At 39.1% G+C, this 19664-nt stretch overlaps 1 protein-coding gene across 2 annotated transcripts in view; it reads right to left on the reverse strand.

Annotated features, from left to right (window-relative positions):
- The window catches only part of DSC3 (desmocollin 3), a 52422-nt gene extending 35887 nt beyond the window's left edge, over positions 1-16535 (reverse strand). For both annotated transcript variants that reach the window (XM_027577660.2, XM_027577661.2), the window contains exons 1-4: positions 16190-16535; positions 5102-5186; positions 3034-3233; positions 1293-1412 (exon numbers count right to left, since the gene is read on the reverse strand). In XM_027577660.2, coding sequence (XP_027433461.2) covers positions 1293-1412; positions 3034-3233; positions 5102-5186; positions 16190-16255 — 471 coding nt within the window. In that variant the 5' untranslated portion in view covers positions 16256-16535. The remainder of the gene's footprint in view (positions 1-1292; positions 1413-3033; positions 3234-5101; positions 5187-16189) is intronic.
- Positions 16536-19664: the final 3129 nt, after the last annotated feature.

Raw genomic sequence — 19664 nt, forward strand, 5'->3', positions numbered from 1 at the left:
ATAGTAGTACTTAAAGCTACTAGACTGGATGAGATTACCGAGAGAGTGAATATAAATAAACAAGAGACAAAGTTCATAGGCTGAGCCTAGAGCTCTCCAAAGTTTGGAGGGGGTGGGCATACGGGAATGAGAAGGAACCAGCAAAACATACTAAGAAAGAGTGGCCAGTGACGTAAGTGGAAAACTAGGTGGGTGGTGTCCTAGAAGCCAAGCGAAGAAAGCATCTGGAGGAGAAGGAAAGGGTCAGCCATGTCAAATGGGCACAGGTCAAGGAAAAGAGGACTTGAGCGGTGGCGACTGGCTTAGCAATGCAGAGGCTAAAATTAGCTATCATCAGTATAACTCTGGTAATCAGAAATCATTCTTAATACGCCTCCTGAGTGCTTCAAGTACAAAATTTGCAAAGAAGAAACAAGGTCTAGCCCTGAAGGATGGAAGACACTGGAAGGGATGGAATTGGAACATCAAGCACAGCAATAGGAAAAGGCAAGCACTGGGCCAGAGCCCTACCTCAGCAACTGCTTTCATTGTATATGTTCCATCTAGATCTTTATGAAAAGTAAACCTGACCTGGTTAAAAACTCCTTTTTTTTAGGAAGAAGTTAAATTCCCTAACAGGACACATATGGTCCATTATGGCTTGGCCTCTACCTGCCTCTTTGGCCTCATCTTCCTGCTCCAGCCCCATCATAACCAGGAGGGCTGAGCTACCCAGGAGCTACTAAGGAGCTCGCCTTCACCTCTGTACCTCCCTCTTCTTCCACAATTACTAACCTGCATGACACTTTCCCATCCTTTAGGTCCTAGCTCAGATGTCTCCTCATCTAAGTCTTTTCTTGATTTGTCCATTTCATCCCAGGATTTGGTGATGATCCCATGAATTCTCAGATCACTCAAACCATCTCTGCCACAGCACCCATCACTCAGTATCATAACCATGTGCCTACCTCTGTCTTCCTTACTAGGCTCATAACCTACATGAGAGCCAAGGTATGGCTAAATTTATTTCTGGGGGCGTACTTAGAGCAGTGCCTTCTGTGGGACATAGCAGGTCCTCAATAGCCAGCTACTAAATGAACGAATAAGCTCATAAAGATCATTCACTGGTTGTAGTCTTTTTCATACTATGATTAGCTTTTTAGTGATTTTCTCATTTTACTTACTTTGATTATACTTCATGAGTATCTTCAATCAAATCTGTTTCTTTTTAAATATCTAGAGAGTTATGAAACGTGAACAAAACGGACTCTGGGAATTAAAACACTCCCAATGAGAAAGAATGTAAAACCTACTTGTTGAAGAAACAAAGGGAACGGGCCCAGCGAATTCTCTTGCATTGAGCAGGGAATAGGGGCCCATCTCCTCTTGGAACGCCTGAGAATGGCTTCTTTAGTATCTCTTTTCCTCAGTACCTGAATTTAGAGAAAGAAAATTAAATACATAAAAGTATCACAGCCAACTTTGTTGCGAAGGAGTGGACAGTCCATCAACCTCATGCCTCCCTGGAGGCTCAGTCTCAGAAGTTTCCAAGCTGAAGCTAACGGCCAGATAATAAGGTCTTTTTGTGTTAGATGGGGAAGAAAGAATGCATCCACAGTTTAAAAGTTTCATAAACTGAAGAATTTCATTTTGTATACTTTTCTAACACTGACCAAACTTTCAAGTTAGGAAAATCATCATTGCACTCTTGGCTTTTCTTCTTCTTTCCCACGTAGAAATAGTGAACACGTCCTCTTTCTAACACTCTAAAGACAGCTTGTTCTTTCTGCTAAAACCTCACTCTCTCAAGAGAACCAGAGCAAGAAAAGGCACGTTCTTCATTGCCTTAACACTCCAATCTGCGCTCTCTAATATGGTAGCTCTAACTATATGTGACTATTTAAATGGAAATTGGTTGTAATTAAATAAAATATAAAGTGCCAACCTTCGGTTGCACTAGCCACATGCCAAGTGCTCACTAAGCATTAATATTACGCTACCCTATCAGACAGTGCAGATTATAGAACATTTCCATCATCCCAAAAAGTTCCACTGGACTTTTGAGTGATTTCCATCCCAATGCATGGTGTTGCAAGGAAGCTATTTTATTTCCTAACAATTAATTAATAGATAATTTTATTGAACATGTATTAACATGCTAAATGGTCACTTAAATTAACTTTCTCATTAATTCACTTATCATTGGTTTGTTGTAACCCAGTCTAAACCTTTCATCATTTTTGTGATGACCTTCACAATGGCATTCCTCACGATGTAGAATCTAGAACTGCAGCGAATGACGGCCAATACCATGCCGTGTATCCAAATACTTACACACACTTCAGGATTCCCATCCTATTTTAACATCGGAATCACTGCGACACTTGAAATCGGCCTCTTATTCACTGGAAACCACTGTTCTTACCATTAATTTGACATAAACCTATTGACTACAAGTTAGGTATTACCGAGGCTACAAGCACAAAAGGAATCAATCCGCGCCCTCAAGCAACTACAGATAAATTGTTTGCACAAATAAAAAAAAAAAATTCCAAATGCTTACAGAAGAGGGGTAACCAAACTGACACGGACACACAAAAGCAATGAGTTGGACTTTAGAGGTGGAAGAAGCCTTCCCAGAGGAGGTGCCAATTAGGATTAACAAAGCAAAACCCAAAGCCAATGGTTAGCCAGTGTTGGTGGGTGAGAAGGGGACGAGAGGGGGGGAGGGAGGGAAAGCAAACTGAAGGTGAGGGAAGAGAATAAAAACCGATTTATCCTTTTGTCGTCTTTGCAATTTTTTTAACTTTTTAATTTTTTTTAAGATTTTATTTATTTGATAGAGAAAGAGAAGAGAGCACAAGGAGGGAGGTTCCCTGCTGAGCAGGGAGCCCTACGCGGGGCTCAATCCCAGGACCCTGGCATCATGACCTGAGCCGAAGGCAGACACTTTACTGACTGAGCCACCCAGGCGCCCCCCCCTTTGCAACTGTTAATGAAAGTATTTAAATTAAAAGAAAAGCATGCCTGAAAATATCAATGTATTCTGAATACCTTCTTCTGATGTTCCAGGAGCACCTTAATCTTCTTCTGTGTCTGGGTCTTGGTGTCAGAAAGCCATATGGTGAATGATCTGTTCTCATCAGACAACACCACATTGCTGGCTGTGTATACTGAGCCGTCATCCAGAACTCTGAAGTCAGGGTCACCCGACTGGATAAGGTCTGCAGACCTGAGGCACTCTTTCAAATTAACTGCAAGCAAAAGTTTCCAAGTTGCAAAGCAGAAACACACGCAGAAAGAAAAAAAGAAGTGTTAAAACAATGTATACATCTTCTTCAACATCATGAAGTAAAATAAAATAAACCAATCACTTCGTATTTACCAAATACCTTAGATTCTTTATATGTATAAAAAAAAAACTGTCTTTCAGTTAAAAAATAATTCTTGATTGTATACATTTCTTAAGCAAGGTGTTTTTAAACCTTTATATGTTTCTAGAGGCTTATGAAAATGATCTTCCTGTTAAAGAGGCATGTGTGCTGCAATCATGACCGAGCCGAGCTACATGCCCCCACACACAGCTGAGGAAACAAACAGAAGGTTCCCCTCCCCCCCAACACTATAGGTTTGAGTCTTTGAAGACTCAGCCAGAAGTTAAACACATGAGCCCAAAGAGCAACAGAGGGTATGAATGTGGCAAATAGTCAAGTAAGGAAAGGCTCTCTTGGAGATCTTTCACGGGCACTCCTGTTACCCACCTCCCGCCAACCACCAGCCCCCCTTATGCCCACAGTTCTCTCTGCGTCCCTAGTCCTCGCTTTCTAGCTTTCCCGGGCTCCTCACAGAAACTCTGCAAGTGGGTCTTCTCTCCCTGGGAGTTTTCCTCCTGGGAGTAAAAAGTAACAAAATATGGGCATCAACAGCAGTGGTTTGAAACTTCTATCAAAAGTATCGAATCCATCTCATTCTTCAACTATCTGTTTTAACAACAACCGAACTGATATATTAATGGGCACTTAAGTAATAACCTCTCAAGGGATTACTGTTACCCATATAAAGCCTTGTCACTTTGATTCAAATCTGTCACTGATGGAAATGCTGAATCAAAAAGAAGTGAACATCTTTAGGAACGATGACATATTTCTCTCATCTTCACATTTTTAGCATAATGATAACCGCTCGTCTATCCCCCAAAGGAACACCCCCCCCCCCGTTTTACATCCTGTTTTTTCTTCCTTCCCAAAGGAATTAAAGTGACATTTGTTTGATAAAAATTAAGAGAGGCACTTAACCAGAAATGGGACACTTCGCTGAAAAAGTAAATTTGATATGTCTGGGACAAGCTATATCTTTTTAAACAAAACAAAACATGATGCTTTCCTCTTGTATTCCCTAGATCACATGAAGAGTCCACCTAGGCAGAGCTTTCCAGCTGTTGGGAAAGTTTATAAAGTTCCCCAAATTCTCCATGTGAATTGATTAAGTTCAGTTTGGATGGAATGGCTCATCTTGTGATGTTCCTCAATGGAGCTCTAGCACTGATAAAAAAAACTGCTCTGATTTTCTCAGCCACTTATCTATACTTCTCTAATGCTTAGAATACTAGGGTAATGAAAGCGTTACATTCTACATGTAACTTTTTTTTAAAGATTTTATTTAGTTATTTAACGAGAGCACGCACCCGAGAGTGGAGAGAGGGGCAGAGGGAGAGGGAAAGAGGGAATCCCAAGCAGGCTCCATGCCCAGCCCAGAGACCGATGTGGGGCTGGATCTCAGGACCCTGAGATCATGATCTGAGCTGAAATCAAGAGTCAGATGCTTAACCGACTGAGCCACCCAGGTGCCCCCTACATGTAACTCTTTATGTAATCTTTAAACTGTTAAAACATAGATGACTACAAAAATGGGGATTTAGAATATTTGCACTGGAATCAACCACAGAATTCAATAGGGTTATAAAGAATAGAATACATATTTAAAACTATCTTGAATTGTATCTAACTATAAATAGATTAAGGCTAATTCCAGAGGATAATATCCAAAGATTGGATGATATACTCTTTTCAGCATAAGTAAACTAAATTTCTGTTTTAAAAACACTTGTTTTGAAATTTCTCACCTCTGCCGACTATTTTGTCTGCCTCTAGTTCGGAAGGTATGTTAAATGTCACCTTTTCACAGCCCTCACAAGCAAAACTGAAGACCTAGAATTAAGAAAAAAAAAGGTCACATTAATACAGCATAGAATAAAGAACAAAGTTTCAGATAAACAAGAAAAGTAGGTCCTAGAGATCTACTGTAAAATATAGTGCCTATAGTTAACAATACCATATTATATACTTAAAATTTCTGCTAAAAGCATAGTGCTCTTATCATAAGAAAATAATACAAATTAAATAAAGAGGGTGAGAGGAAACTTTTAGAGATAATGGATATATTTATGTCATAGATTGTGGTGATGATTTCACAGATGTATACTTATCTCCAAACTCATCAAGTTGTATATATTAAACATGTACAGCTTTTTGTATGTCAATCTTGCCTCAATAAAGTGGTTTAAAAAAAAAGAAAAACAAAACCACATGATTATCCCAACAGATGCAAGCAATTGACAAAATCCAACCTCTATTTACAATTAAAAGCCATCAACAAACTAGGAATACAAAGGAACTTGCTCAACATGATAAAGGACATGTATGGAAAATTACAACGAACATCATACTTAATGAAGAAAGACTGAATGCTTTGCTTTGACATCAGCAACAAGACAATGAAGCACTCTCTCACCACTTCTATTCAACATTATACAGGAGCTTCTAGACAGGGCAATTGTACATGCACACACATGCGCGCGCACACACACACACACATATATACACACACAAATCAAAGGCCTCTAGATTGGAAAGGAAGGAGCAAAAAGTCTCTTTTTGCAGATGATGTGATCCTGTATGTAGAAAATCCAAAGGAATCAAAAATAATAAATGAGTTCAGCAAGGTTGCAAGATACAAGATTAACATACAAAAGTCGACTACATTCCTATATATTAGCAATAAAAAATCTGAAAATAAAGGTAAGCAACTACTTCCATTCATGATATGTGTTCCATCTTCATGGATCAGAAGATAAATTTCCAAAATTCACCAGAGTCAATGCAATCCCCATTAAAATCCCAAAAAGCTTTTTTCAGAAATTAAAAATTAATCCTTGTAGAAATGCAAGGGACCCAAAGACCCAAATACACTTGAAAAACAACTAAGTCGTAAGACTTACATTTCCTAATTTCAAAATTTACTACAAAGATACGATAAGACAGAGTGTTACTCGCATAAGGGTAGACATATAGACAAATGGGACAGAACTGAAATCCTATAAATTAGCCTTTATATTTGTGGTTAGCCAATTTGGGGCAAAGGTTTCAGAAAGTTCAAGGGAACTGGTCTTTTCAACAAAGGGTGCCGAGACAATTAAATATCCTCATTAAAAAATGAATTTGTACCCTTACCTCATACCACATGTAAAATTACCTCAAAGTGGATCACAGACCTAAAGAACTAAAACTATTTAGAGGAAAACTGAAAATAAATCTTTATGATCTTGGGTTAGGCAATGATGCCTTATAACACCAAAAGCACAAATGATAAAAGAAAAATGAATAGGACTTAATCAAATTTAAAACTTTTGCTCTTTAAAAGATACCATACTGCAGAAAGTGAAATTATAACCTACAGCATGGGAGAAAACATTTCCTAATCACATAAAAATAAAGGACATACCCAAAAAATATTAAAAATTTTTACAACTCAGTAATAAAGAGACAAACACAAAAAATGGGCAACGGATTTGAGTAACTGTTATCCAAAGAAAATATATAAGCAGTCAATAAGTGGATGAAAAGATGCCCAACATCATTAGGCCCTACAGTTAGGCAAACTTAAACCATAATGAGATACCCACTAGGATGGCTAAAATAAACAAGAAAGAAAAATAACAAGAGTCGCCAAGGATGGAACCCTCATGCATTCCTGGTGGAAACATAAAATGGTGCAACGGATTTGGAACATAATTTGGCAGTTTCTTAAAAAATTCATCATACACTTAACATATAATCTAGCAATTTTACTCCTACCCATAAAAAATGAAAACCTACATCCATACAAAATCTTGTACACAAATATTCACAGCAGCATTATTTACAATAACGAACGAATGGAAACACCCCACAGGGCCATCAGCTTACAAATGGGTACACAAAATGTGATACATTCAAATGAAATATTATTTAGTCATAAAAAGAGACAAGGAACTGATGTAATGTTACAACACAGATAAACCTAAAAAACATTATGCGCAGTGAAAGAAACGACACAAAGGAGCACATATTGTGTGATTCCCTGTATATGAAATGTCTGAAAAGAGTAAATACATAGAAACAGACTAGAGTAGTTGTGTAGGGCTGGGGGTAGGAATGGGAAGTGACCATAAATGGGCATGAAGTTTCTTTTTAAGATAATAGAAATATTCTAAAATTAGATTGTGGTAATGATTGTGCATTCTGTAAATGTGCTAAAATTTATCAAATTGTGCACAACGTATGTGAGTTTTATGGAATGTAAATTATATCTTTAAAAAAGAGTTTTAAAAAATGGATAACATTGTCATTGATAAAAAATCATTCTTTGCACACCCAGCTCTACAAATTGGCAGTGAGAAGCTCTTCCACATTTACAAATTAACATAAGTAATTTCAGCAAGACAAAATTGGATAATAACCACAAAGAAGTATTTCACTTCTGACATAATCAAATGTAAAACAAATTCCTTCACAAAATTAAAAGTCATGGTGGTAACAAATTATAAATATATATATGCATATACATATGCTTAATCAAATCTTATACTAATATGTTAGTGCAATATAACTACAATGTAAGATCTATCTTACCCTTGCTTGAATTAGCAAGGAAAATAACACAAAGATAGGGTCAACATGTAACAGTGTTGTTTAATTTAAATATAATAAGCAAAAAAGTCATTTTCATAGCATCATAATCATATTGCTGTGACAATAAAGCAATAAGTTGTTTGCTCTTAAAAATAATTCAACCATATGATGTATGCTCAATTGAATATTGTCTCTAAGAATATAGTTGTCAGCATAGATGAAAAATGGTTTTATTTAATAATGCACCCATTGGTCCAACTATGTTTGAACTCTATAGTTGGTATTTCTGACCTATCAAAAGAAAGCCATGTTCAATATATGTTAATCAAAACTCTTTAAAAAATATTTGAAGTTAAATATTAAATATTTAAATCAAATAGAACATATTATAATAAATGCGCATGTGCCTATCCAGATTTTTTAATTAATTTTGCAATTTTTGCTTCTTTTTTTTTTGAAGTTTATTTATTTTAGTAACCTCTACATCCAACATGGGGCTCGAACTCATGACCCTAAGATCAAGAGTTTCATGCTCTTCCAACTGGGTTAGCCAGGTGCCCTGTTGCTTCATTTTTTTAATTAAAATTTACACAGCTGGCTATGCTCTACTTCATTTCCATTTCTCTTCTTCAAGGAAGAGTTTCTTCTAAGTTGGCATTTATACTTCCTCATAGGCTCTTGTAATTTTATTATGTATGTATGCACCTATAAAATATAAGCTGATATTGTGTGCAGTATATGTCTTTATGCATCTTTTTTCAACTTGCATTTTTCACTCAACAATATATTTAAGATTTTTCTAGCACTACACCACAGTTTATTTTGCTCATTCCCTTACATTAATCATTTAGACTGTATTCTTGTTTTCCATTTTCTCTATTACAAATGACACTCCAATAAACAGCTTTGCAGGGGCAGAATATTAGAAGAGAAATATATTACTCCAATTCAGTTAACTATTGCCAAGTTGCTGTCCAAAGTACTAACATCAATTTATATTAATGTCCCCAGAATATTAGATCCCTGTTTCTCATATTCTCTACTATAATTAATTATACTTGGCTCTTCTAATTTTTGCCCATTCTATAGCTGTCACTTTAATGTGCATTTTCTTAATTTCTAGTGAGACTGAATATTGTTTCTTCTGTTCATTTGCCATTTGCCTTCTGTAAATCATCTATTCCTCTCATTTAATCATTTCATTATTGTCTTTTTTAATTATATTTTCCTTATAGATTTATGTAGGTTGCTTTTTTACTCTTTTAGTGGTATCTTTCTGGATAAACAGTAATTCAGTTTTAAAGTAGTCAAATTTGTCAAGCATTTCCTTTAGTTTTCTTTTTTAAAGATTTTATTTATTTGAGAGAGACATAGACAGCACACAGGAGGGGTAGAGGGAGAGAACCTTCAAACAGACACCACCACCCCCACCTCACCAGTGTGCAGCCCAACTCCAGGCTTGATCTCACGACCCACAAGATCCTGATCTGAGCCAAAACCAAGAGTTGGACACTCAACCAAATGAGCCACCCGGTAGTCAATTTCATTAAACATTTCTTCTAGTTTATACTTTTGTGTATTAATATCTCCCCCTCTACCCTGTCATAAACATATTATCTGGTATTATCTAATAAAAATTTTAAAGTTACTTCCAACGTTTTAATCTTTTACTCATTGGGAATGTGTTCTGTATGTGATTCACTATAGATATCTAATCTTATCATTTGCCATATGGATAGACAACTATATAGAACCAGTACTGAGCAACTCTTCCCTTCTTAACTCACAATGATAATGCTGCATACATCATATGCATGGACCCCAAATATAGAATCTATTTCTGGGCCCTCTGCACTAATTCATCGGTATATGTGTTTATCTCTAGATCAACACTATAGGGTTTAAATTAATATAGCTTTACTGTAGATTGTAGTATTTGTTATGGTGACCCCAATCCCTATTATCTTCCTTTAAATTATGTTTGCTTTGTTAGCCTCCTACTCTTTCAAAAATTTCTTATGATCAGCTGACCAATTCCATGAAAAATCTTTCTACAATTTTTATCCAGGAAACTTGCTTACTTTTATTAGTTCTGGTAGTTTGTGAAGATAGTGTAGGATCTCCCATGTAGCTAATCCTAAAGCTGGCAAAATGGCAATTAGATTTCTTTCTTTAAATCCTTAACCTCTTTCATTATTGCTATTACATATTTTATCTGATGCATGTGCTTGTTAGGACCTCCAGTAGAATGCTGAATAGGAACAGCTATAGTGACCATTGTGGATTTGTTTCTAATTTTAAAGATAATGCTTTTACCATTTCACCATTCATTAAGAGTTCCTTCCTTCCATCCTTCCTTTCTTCCTTCCCTCTTTTCTTTTCCCTTTCTTTCTTCCTGTCTTTTTTCTTTTTAAAATTTTTTTTAACATTTCTTTTTTTTTTAAGATTTTATTTATTTATTTATTGGCGAGAGAGAGAGAGAGAGAGAGAGAGAGAGAGAGAGTGAGAAACAGCATGAGAGTGGAGAGGGTCAGAGGGAGAAGCAGGCTTGCTGCTGAACCAGGAGCCTGATGTGGGACTCGATCCCAGGACTCTGGGACCATGACCTGAGCCGAAGGCAGTCCCTTAACCAACTGAGCCACCCAGGCACCCCTCTCTTCTTGTCTTTTTTCATTCATTAATTTTTGTTAGGTGTGCCTCAGTATGTTTAAAACAAACAAAAAAAAAGTTTATTCCCTTACATTCCTAGTCTGCTAAGAATATTTTATAGCAATAAATGTAATTTCCACTTATTTTGAAACATATAGTTTTTCTCTCTGAATATGTTAGTATGTTAAAATACAATAATAGTTTTCTAGGATGCCTGGTGGCTCAGTCGGTTAAGTGACTGACTCTTGATTTCTGCTCATGTCATGATCGCAGGGTCATGAGATCAAGCCGCATGGGGCTCCGTGCTAGGCATGAAGCCTGCTTAGGATTCTCTCCGTCCCTCTCTCTTTGCCCCTTCCCCCTCTCACGCACGCACACATACTCACGCACTCACTCACTCTCTCTAAAAAAAACAAAAAACCAGTAACACATTTGGTAATAGGAAACCATCTTTCCATTCCTGAGATAAATCTTACATGGACATGATAACTTTTTAAATATATTACTGATTTGGTTTGTTGCTATTTATTTTAGTATTTCAAATATATGTCCATAAGTGAAATCAGGCTACTACTCTTCAATATCATACAATCCTCATAAAATGAGTTAAAGACAATTTCACTTTTTTCGGTTTTTGAAACAATTTATATACGGGAGAGATTATCTGTTCCATATATTTATGGAAGAATTTACCTATCACAGTCCTAGGCTTGATGGATATGAAGGTGTCTGTATGTCAAGACATTTAACTTTTAATTCAATATCTTCAATGGTTTTAAGTCTATTTAGGTTTTGTATACCTCCTTGAGCCAGTTGGTAATTTGTATTTTGTAGGAAATTGCTCGTTCTGTTTTCAAATTAACTGAATACATTAATATTATTATCTATTTATTTAAAATATCTGTCCTCTCTATGACTATGCCTCCTTGTATTCCTAATATTGCTTTATCTGTGCCTTCTCTATTTCTTACTTGTTCAACCTTAGCAGGGTTTATGTATATTTTCAAAGAATAGCTTTTGGTTTTGTTGATCCTCCATATTGTTTGTTTCTTTGTAAGACATAAATACAAAAGGCTACATATATAGCATACATGTTTTAAAAAATAGTAATATGAACCCTAGGGTGACCACTTTCAAAGTTAAGAAATAAAATATTACTACTATTTTCAAAGTTTCTCTATACCTCTCCTCAGGTGCATTTTCTTCCTTCCCACAACCCCTAAAACTAATGGATAATTTTTGTGTTAATCATGTATTTCCCTGCCTCTGCTTAATTTTATCTCATGTATGTGTCCTTAAAGAAGATACAGGTTTATTTTGCCAATTTTGGGCTTTTACATATATGTAGTCTTATGCTAATTATGTTACTTGATTTCTTTGCTCAAATTATGTTTGTGAAATTTATCCATGCTGAGCATACAGCAGTAGTTCATTCACATTCATTATTATATAGTACATCATTGCAATGTGTAATTAATTCATTAATATAATTTTTGAAAGGGATCATATTCATGTATAGATTTCAGTTTATGTCATGCTTCTTGAAACTATAATTTGGTATTCTATTTGTAGAGATTGGTTATATTATTGAAAATAAAATAGGGGCGGCTGGGTGGCTCAGTTGGTTAAGCGTCTGCCTTCGGCTCAGGTCATGATCCTGGAGTCCCGGGATCGAGTCCCGCATCAGGCTCCCTGCTCAGCAGGGAGTCTGCTTCTCCCTCTGACCCTCTTCCCTCTCGTGCTCTCTCTCTCTCATTCTCTCTCTGTCAAATAAATAAATAAAATCTTAAAATAAAATCTTTAAAAAAAAAAGAAAATAAAATAAAAATGTAAAGACACCATTAGATTAGTAATGGTGAATTAATGACCTTTAAAGGTATTTCAAAAATAACTTTTGTATAAAAGAATGCCCAATAAAAAAATCAACATTCCAAAAATAATTTTAAGATTAATGAATTACGGATTGACTATTTGAGTTATAAAAGACTCTCTTTGAATGGAAAATCTTTTAAATATCTGATTTATAAAGCCTAGAGCTGCAGAACTTTACATTAAAATGTAGCAAATTGAGTTTTTAAAAAATGATAACCAAGGGGCGCCTGGGTGGCTCAGCTGGTTAAGCGACTGCCTTCAGCTCAGGTCATGATCCTGGAGTCCCGGGATCGAGTCCCACATCGGGCTCCCTGCTCAGCAGGGAGTCTGCTTCTCCCTCTGACCCTCTTCCCTCTTGTGCTCTCTCTCATTCTCTCTCTCTCAAATAAATAAATAAAATCTTAAAAAAAATGATAACCAAGTATTGTCCATGTGGTCTGGGAAAAATTAATTACTTTGATTCATTGTACAGTATTATTCAAATTTTATTAACTGTGTGATAGAAAGTTTATCATACAAATAATTAAATCCTGATAAGAAAATCTAATGCCAAAGGAGAGTGAAAATGAGAGCAGTTATCTGAAATTGTTTTACTTTTCTCCCGTGTACAGTTTTACTGGGAATACACAGGTAGGCTTTCTAAAATAACACCCTTTTTCAACAAAGGAAAAAGAAGCTAAACAATGGAAATTTATGAAAAGTCTGAAAAATAAACAGGATCTTCTTAGCTGAGCATAATAGTTATGAAATTTTAAATTTCTCATTTCTCCTATAGACACCTGCCTTCTGCAAAAATGGAAATATTACCTTTCAAATTCTTACCAGCTCAAAGGTAAATCAAAAGATTGACCCCTCTGTCTGTACTCACGGGGCTTAGATCATGCTAATAAATTTCTTTCTAACCAAACTCTTTGTAAGACAGGAATTCTAGTTAAATGGAAAGCATGATTAACCACAGGTGACCACAGATTCCATATATGGAATGCTAACTGCCAAGGGGATTACAACAGGACCAAAAAATGTGCATAGGCTTACATATATTTAGTGATTCAGAAAATGTTGCAGGATCTAGCTCTATCTCAATACAAACATCAACAATCTCCTTTTAAAAGGCTAGCTGATAATGCACCCATCAAATATATACCAAAACTTTGACTTTCTTAGGATCGTGGTTTTAAAATTAACCAGTTCGCATTTACTTCCTTTGTTTGCCTTAGCCTAATTTTTGTCTAATGCAAAAGTTAATAGCAATTATTGTACTTTTATTTTAAAAAGATTTCATATGTCAAATGTTATCAAGAACAACAACAACAACAACAAAAAGTCTGCTAAAGGAGTCTCATTATTCTTGTTAATTAATGCTATAAAATCTGAAAAGAGAGAATGCCCATTTGTCAGCATAGGTGGCATGTAGGATTCACATCCTCCAAGGGAAAACAGAATGTTATGCTAGAAAGGAAAACACTATTTTAATTCCTTTTGAAGAGTCCTTTCAGCAAAATGAAAGATTCACTGTGCCCAAGAACATACTATTTAAAATATATAATAGATAACAATTCCCAAAGTGGATTTATTATGGTAAACAATATTAAACATATTTGAAAGGTACTATTTGTAATGTGACAGAACAGCTGAGCAAATGAGCTAATGCAAATTAGTTTTCAATTTTTGTTACATCCAGAGGAGAAACATTTTAAGAGACATTCAGTACTTTCAAAAGCAGTGGGATGGTCTGATATGTTACTTTCCAGTCCCCACCCCACTCCTCTGCTCTTTTTTTTTCCCCTTTGTGTGTTTGTGTGCGGGTGGTCATTAGGAATTTATTTTGTGGCAGTAGTGTAGACTGTACTGAGGATAGAGAGCTCTGAAAGGGATGCAGATGCAGGAGAAGGGTGCAAATGGGAAATGCCTCAGCTTATGGGACAGCTGAGTGGGAAGGCTAACCTGTTAAAATCTCAGTTTTGTGTTAAAGACTTGCTTTGAAGAGCTCTCACTTCAAACAAGGAATTGTTTTTGAGAGATCCATTAAAGCATCTATAAAATGAAAACTGTGTCTCTAAAGTGTTATGCCATTAATACTATACTGAATCCTATGAGTCAAAGGGAAATACCAACAGGAGATGGTCAACAAAGGTCTTCATTTACCCATCAAGGCAGAAACTGAAGTTATTTGTGCACTGGGGGTTTTGGATGAAAGAAATTATTCTATGTACTCTCCAATATTCAAGTCTCCAGAAAATCCCATTCAGTCTAAACTCTGGGAAATTCTTTTTAAAAATAATCCTAAACGAGTATGTCTAATACTAGAGCTGACGCTATCTCCGTGCGGACTAACACACACTTTCTTGCCTTGCCACACCCCAACACCTGCACCTCCATTGCCGTCACCGGGACAGTTGCTTGAATTCCACACCCTCCCCTCCAGGGAGATCTTGGGAGCATGGCACCTCTGCAGTTTCTTCTCTCCATTCTCCAAACCCTTTCGCAGAGAAAACACAAACCACTAAATCCACACTTTTAAGCATAAAAACTGGAAACTCTTCCAGATGTATCACAAAAGAGCACACTTTGAGGCCAGTTCCCATTCGTAAAGAGTCATTTCATCAGCTCATTTTGCTGGAACAGCTGCCTTGCAGATCAACGCCCTCATTTGTACAATTCATTGTCCATAAACATATCTTAGATCATAAACACCAACCCAATATTTCTAACTCGCTGATTCAGAGAGAAGACAAAGCTTTGATCCATCCACTCGCCCGCCGGTCCTTGGATGCGGGGATGCGGGTCTGCGGCTCCTCTCCACAGCACTTCCCGAGCGCAAGCCCGGGCTAGTCTGAAGCTCCGCGCGTAATCGCGCCGTCAGAGTTTCGGATTTTTCCCTGTATGTCTCCCAAATTCTCGGAGAATTGTCCCTAATTTCCTCTCCAGGCGAATCTCGTCCTGAGTCGCGGCTTTCCAGGGCACAGAAGACCGGAAGCTGGGCTCCGGCCTCCCCGAGCCGGACAAAGTACCACCCAAACCCACGCCTATCCCACCCCTCCACCCACCCGGACTCTACCCTCTCTGCCCCCTACCCCAACAGCCCCCTTCCCCCCGCATCACACCACCGAGCCCAACCCCAGTCCTGATCCAGCCTTCCCACGCCCTCGTGCCTCAGGCACACTTCGCCTCGGGCCAGGAGACTGGTAGGTGAGCTCTGAATAACTTTTAGCAGAAGCAAAACCTGGAATCCGGTGTTCAGAGTTAATTCCACGCGGGGACCCAAGAACACCACTGCAGCCCCTCCACTCACTAACGTCCCCATCCCAGGGGACCCTGGGGTGGGGCAGCCTCTTGAACCTCATCTCACGTCTGCTTTACTCACTCAGGGATCCTGAAATACCTGACCAAGTACTGTTCGTCCCTCTCCACCCAGACGTGCCCCAATCATCAAAGCTAGCCCGGGAAGCCGGGGGAAGAGGGCGAGCCCCAGGCGCCCGCGAAGGCCCAGGAGAGCGCAGCCACGCCGGAGCGCCACTCGTAATTCAAACAATCGGACGTGACGTCCCAAACACAAAACTCAGTCCCGAGTCGTCCCTCCAAGGTTCGTTTTCTGCTCTCACCGGTCCAGGCCCAAATTTGGCTCGGCTGAGCCGCGGCCGTCAGCTCTCTGTCCGCTTCGCCCCGGTTCCGCTTTCCCCGCGGGACCAGGGCGGGTCCAGCCCTTCCCCATCCCGGCTCCCGCCCGGGCTCCTACTCACCGCGAGGGTCAGCAGCAGCCTGCAGAGGGCTCCGCGCAGGGGGATCCGAGGCTCGGCGGTGGCCATAGGGGCGCAGGGCGGGAAGGGGGAAGGCGGGCGCCGGGCGGGAGGCCAGAGGCGAGAGCCCACGGAGGTGCAGCGGCGCGCGCGGTGCGGGCGTGCCTCGCTGCCACTCCTCTTTAAGTCTCCTTGGCCTCTGTCAGGCTCGCCTGCCCGGGAGCGTGTTCGCTCCTGAGACGGGATTGGACCCAGGAGACGCCGAGCCGCCCCTCCTGGTTATTTCTCAAGTTTTATCACGCGGGGAGCTGGGGAGCTGCCCTAGCCTGCCCCTCCGCTCCCCGGGGGCCGCGCCGAGTGCTGGCTCGCGAGAAAGCGGTCCCAGCCCCACCCTCTGCCGGCTTTCCCACGCCCCTCGTCTGCCCGGCGGCGTCTCGCCCCGCCCTCCGTCCGCCCGGCCCTGGCCTCCCAGATTGTCCCGGGGCGTACCCCTCACCCGCGCTGCTTGTGCACTCCCGCTGCAGGGCCCGAGTCCGCCTGCAGGGATCCGTGTCCCAACACCGGCGCTCCCGGGTGCCAGGAACACCATTGTGATTGGATCAGGGGAGTCTCCCTTCAGCTCCTACTCAGATGCTGGGCCCTGTCTCTTGATTGATACAACATTTATATATTCTTTCCAAATTTGACTAACATGGTAAGATAAAGGACGGAGGGAGAATTATCCCAAGTGGCATAAATAAACTGGCATTGCGTATGCCAGAAAAACCAAGTAGAAGAAATTCTGATATCTGGCCATTTTAAGTACCTAAAATATGAGTGATTACATTCAGAGCTTTCTTTACTGCCAATTTTGTGACCTTATATGAAGCTTCTAAGGAAGAATTTGTTCTTATATGTAAATTGTTGATTCAGTAATTACATGGTAATTGTACTAAGGTGCCATTTTTAAGTTTGCTGTAAAAGGAAAATCTATCACACAAAACCCTCTACTCTAAAATGAGGCTTGCAATTCAATATCACTCAATAAACACCTATCAAGGCTCAGTTGCCTGGGCACTGAGTGAAGGGCTAGAGGAAAGAGAATGTACAAAACCCAGCTCCTGTCCCAAGTAACCCGAGGTCCTGCTAGGAGGGAATAAAGGCAAGCATCATAGCCCAACATGGTAAATGTTTTAATAAAGAGGTCACTTACAACAACACCTAGGCACATTCCTTTATTTCTCTCTAGATGAAATTTTGTGTCCTCGAAGCCCCCACTTGGCAGATTCAGAAGGAACTCCTTCTTAGATCTGTTGCTGCTCTTCAAAGTCCATGTACAAGTTCCACCGACAGAATCCTCAGATAATCCAGATTAATCAGGGAAGGTTCCATGGCCTTCATTCATCGTGGCCTGGTCATCCCAGTAGGCTGGTTGACTGAAGTCTGGGGCTTCCCTGAAACACACAGGCTCTTAGGATTTGGACAGTGAGTTCAGCATCTAGTCCCATCTCTGAGGCATTCAAGGCACCCAACAGAAATCCTGTCTCACCTCTGGAGGCCTCCATATGAATGAGCTTTCCCAGTTTCAGAGCAAGGTCTCCAACCTTCTCTCCACTCCAATCATTTTCACCACACCCAAGAAAGACCTCAGGGAAAGTCTCTCAAAGATTCCTCCTCTGGCACCAGCCAGCCTTTAGAAACACAAGTGAATCATGGCTTTCCTGTAACAGAGATGATGCCATGGATTGAACTGTGTCCTTTCAAAATTCATATGTTGAAGACCTAACCTCCATATGACTGCATATGGAGACAGGGCCTCTCAGGAAGTAATTAACATTAACAAGGTTATGATGGTAGGGCCCTGATCTGATGGAATTACATCTTTATGAGAAGAGCTCCCCTCCTCTCTCTCTGTCTCTGTCTTTCTCTATCTCTCTATTTCTCTGTTCCATGGGTGGGCACAGGGAGGTGGTGGCTGTCTACAAACCAGAAAGAGAGTTCTCATCAGAAATCAAATAGACCAACACCTTAATTTTGGACCCTTAGAATCCAGAACTGAGCTCTAATGCTTGAGATAAGAGCCAACAGAGAAAAGGAGAGGGAGGGAGCATGTTCCACACAAAGGCCACGGCATTTCTGAAACTCTAGAGAGCCTTGTAACAGCTTCCTCCATCAGGGAAACAGAAAGGGAGTTTCTCCAGAACGCCTGGCATTCAGAAGTTCTATGACCCGGAATTAGATTAGAAAGATAGGCTTATAACAAACCAGGCTGAGGAGTTGAATTTCATCCTGGAAAAGATGAAGAACCTTCCACTCAATCTGTAAAAATGGTTACTAACTGCAGTTACACAGTCATCACTTTTGGTGAGTTAATGAACTCATTAAGTTCCTTCATAACCTGTTTATGTCTTCATACAGCTATCCTTTAGTACTTAGGGAATAAAAGTCTTTGAAATGTTTTTCTTTATTCTAAGTAGCCCTGCTTTTCAATGATTTCAGTTTTATCTACTAGAGTGAGTCCAACCTGTTTATTACTGTCATCCAAATGACTAAAACTATAAGATAGCTATTATCTGGTTGTTTCAGTTGTACTGTGTAATTGAGGAGATTGCTAAGCCTACTGACTATGGAACAGTTACTTTGAGCTTCCATTTTTAGCTTCTACAAAATAAAAGTTATAGGAGTCTTTCCAGAAATCTTGTAAGAAAGCATATTGGGCATATTTTCCATTTATACTGCAAATTTTCGGTGCGAAAAGAATACTGAATAACTGGGTGTAGTTTTAGTTACTGAGTTGCATGTCCTGTTTTGCTATAGCATGTGCTTGTCCATCATGAGTAGATTAGATTAAGTTCTAATGAAAAATGCATTTTTATAGTTTAGAAGAATCATCATAGGCTGTTAAAATTATAATATAAATGTGACTTGAGGATAAATTAAAATTGCTTTTATTTTTCCTATATAAATTATAATATAAAATGAGTTTGTTGAAAATCTATTTAAAATACAAGCCTCAGTTTGAATATAGTGAGAACTGAATCCTTCTAAAAAGTTAACTTTAAATCATCATGAGACATCATAAAGCATAAAGAGTTATTCTGAAATGTCTTTATTTTAATACCGCATTTCCCAAACTGCCAAAGCAGTTGGAAATCACTCCTAAAAGAATAGTGTACAAAAATGGGAAAGAAACGTGTTATTTTCCCTTGTTAACATTCTTAGTTTGAAGGATAAGAACAGCAATAATAAAGGATCAAAATAGGAAGTGATTTTTAAGCTGAAGTACACAATTTCAGGAATCCAGGTAAATCCTAAAATTTTCAGTTGAAAGTAAACCTAAGATTATTAAGAAGAGTTGTCTGTACTTAGGCAGGACCTCTGGCCACAGAAAGGGTAATGACCTTAAGAGGTGGGAGCTAACCCCCAGCCCACTGAGGAAACCTGCCTTGCTCAACTCAGTGCCAACAGGTGCTGGTCTCACACACTCACTCGCCTCTGT

Source organism: Zalophus californianus, chromosome 14, assembly GCF_009762305.2.
Source record: "Zalophus californianus isolate mZalCal1 chromosome 14, mZalCal1.pri.v2, whole genome shotgun sequence".
Lineage (NCBI taxonomy): Eukaryota > Metazoa > Chordata > Mammalia > Carnivora > Otariidae > Zalophus > Zalophus californianus.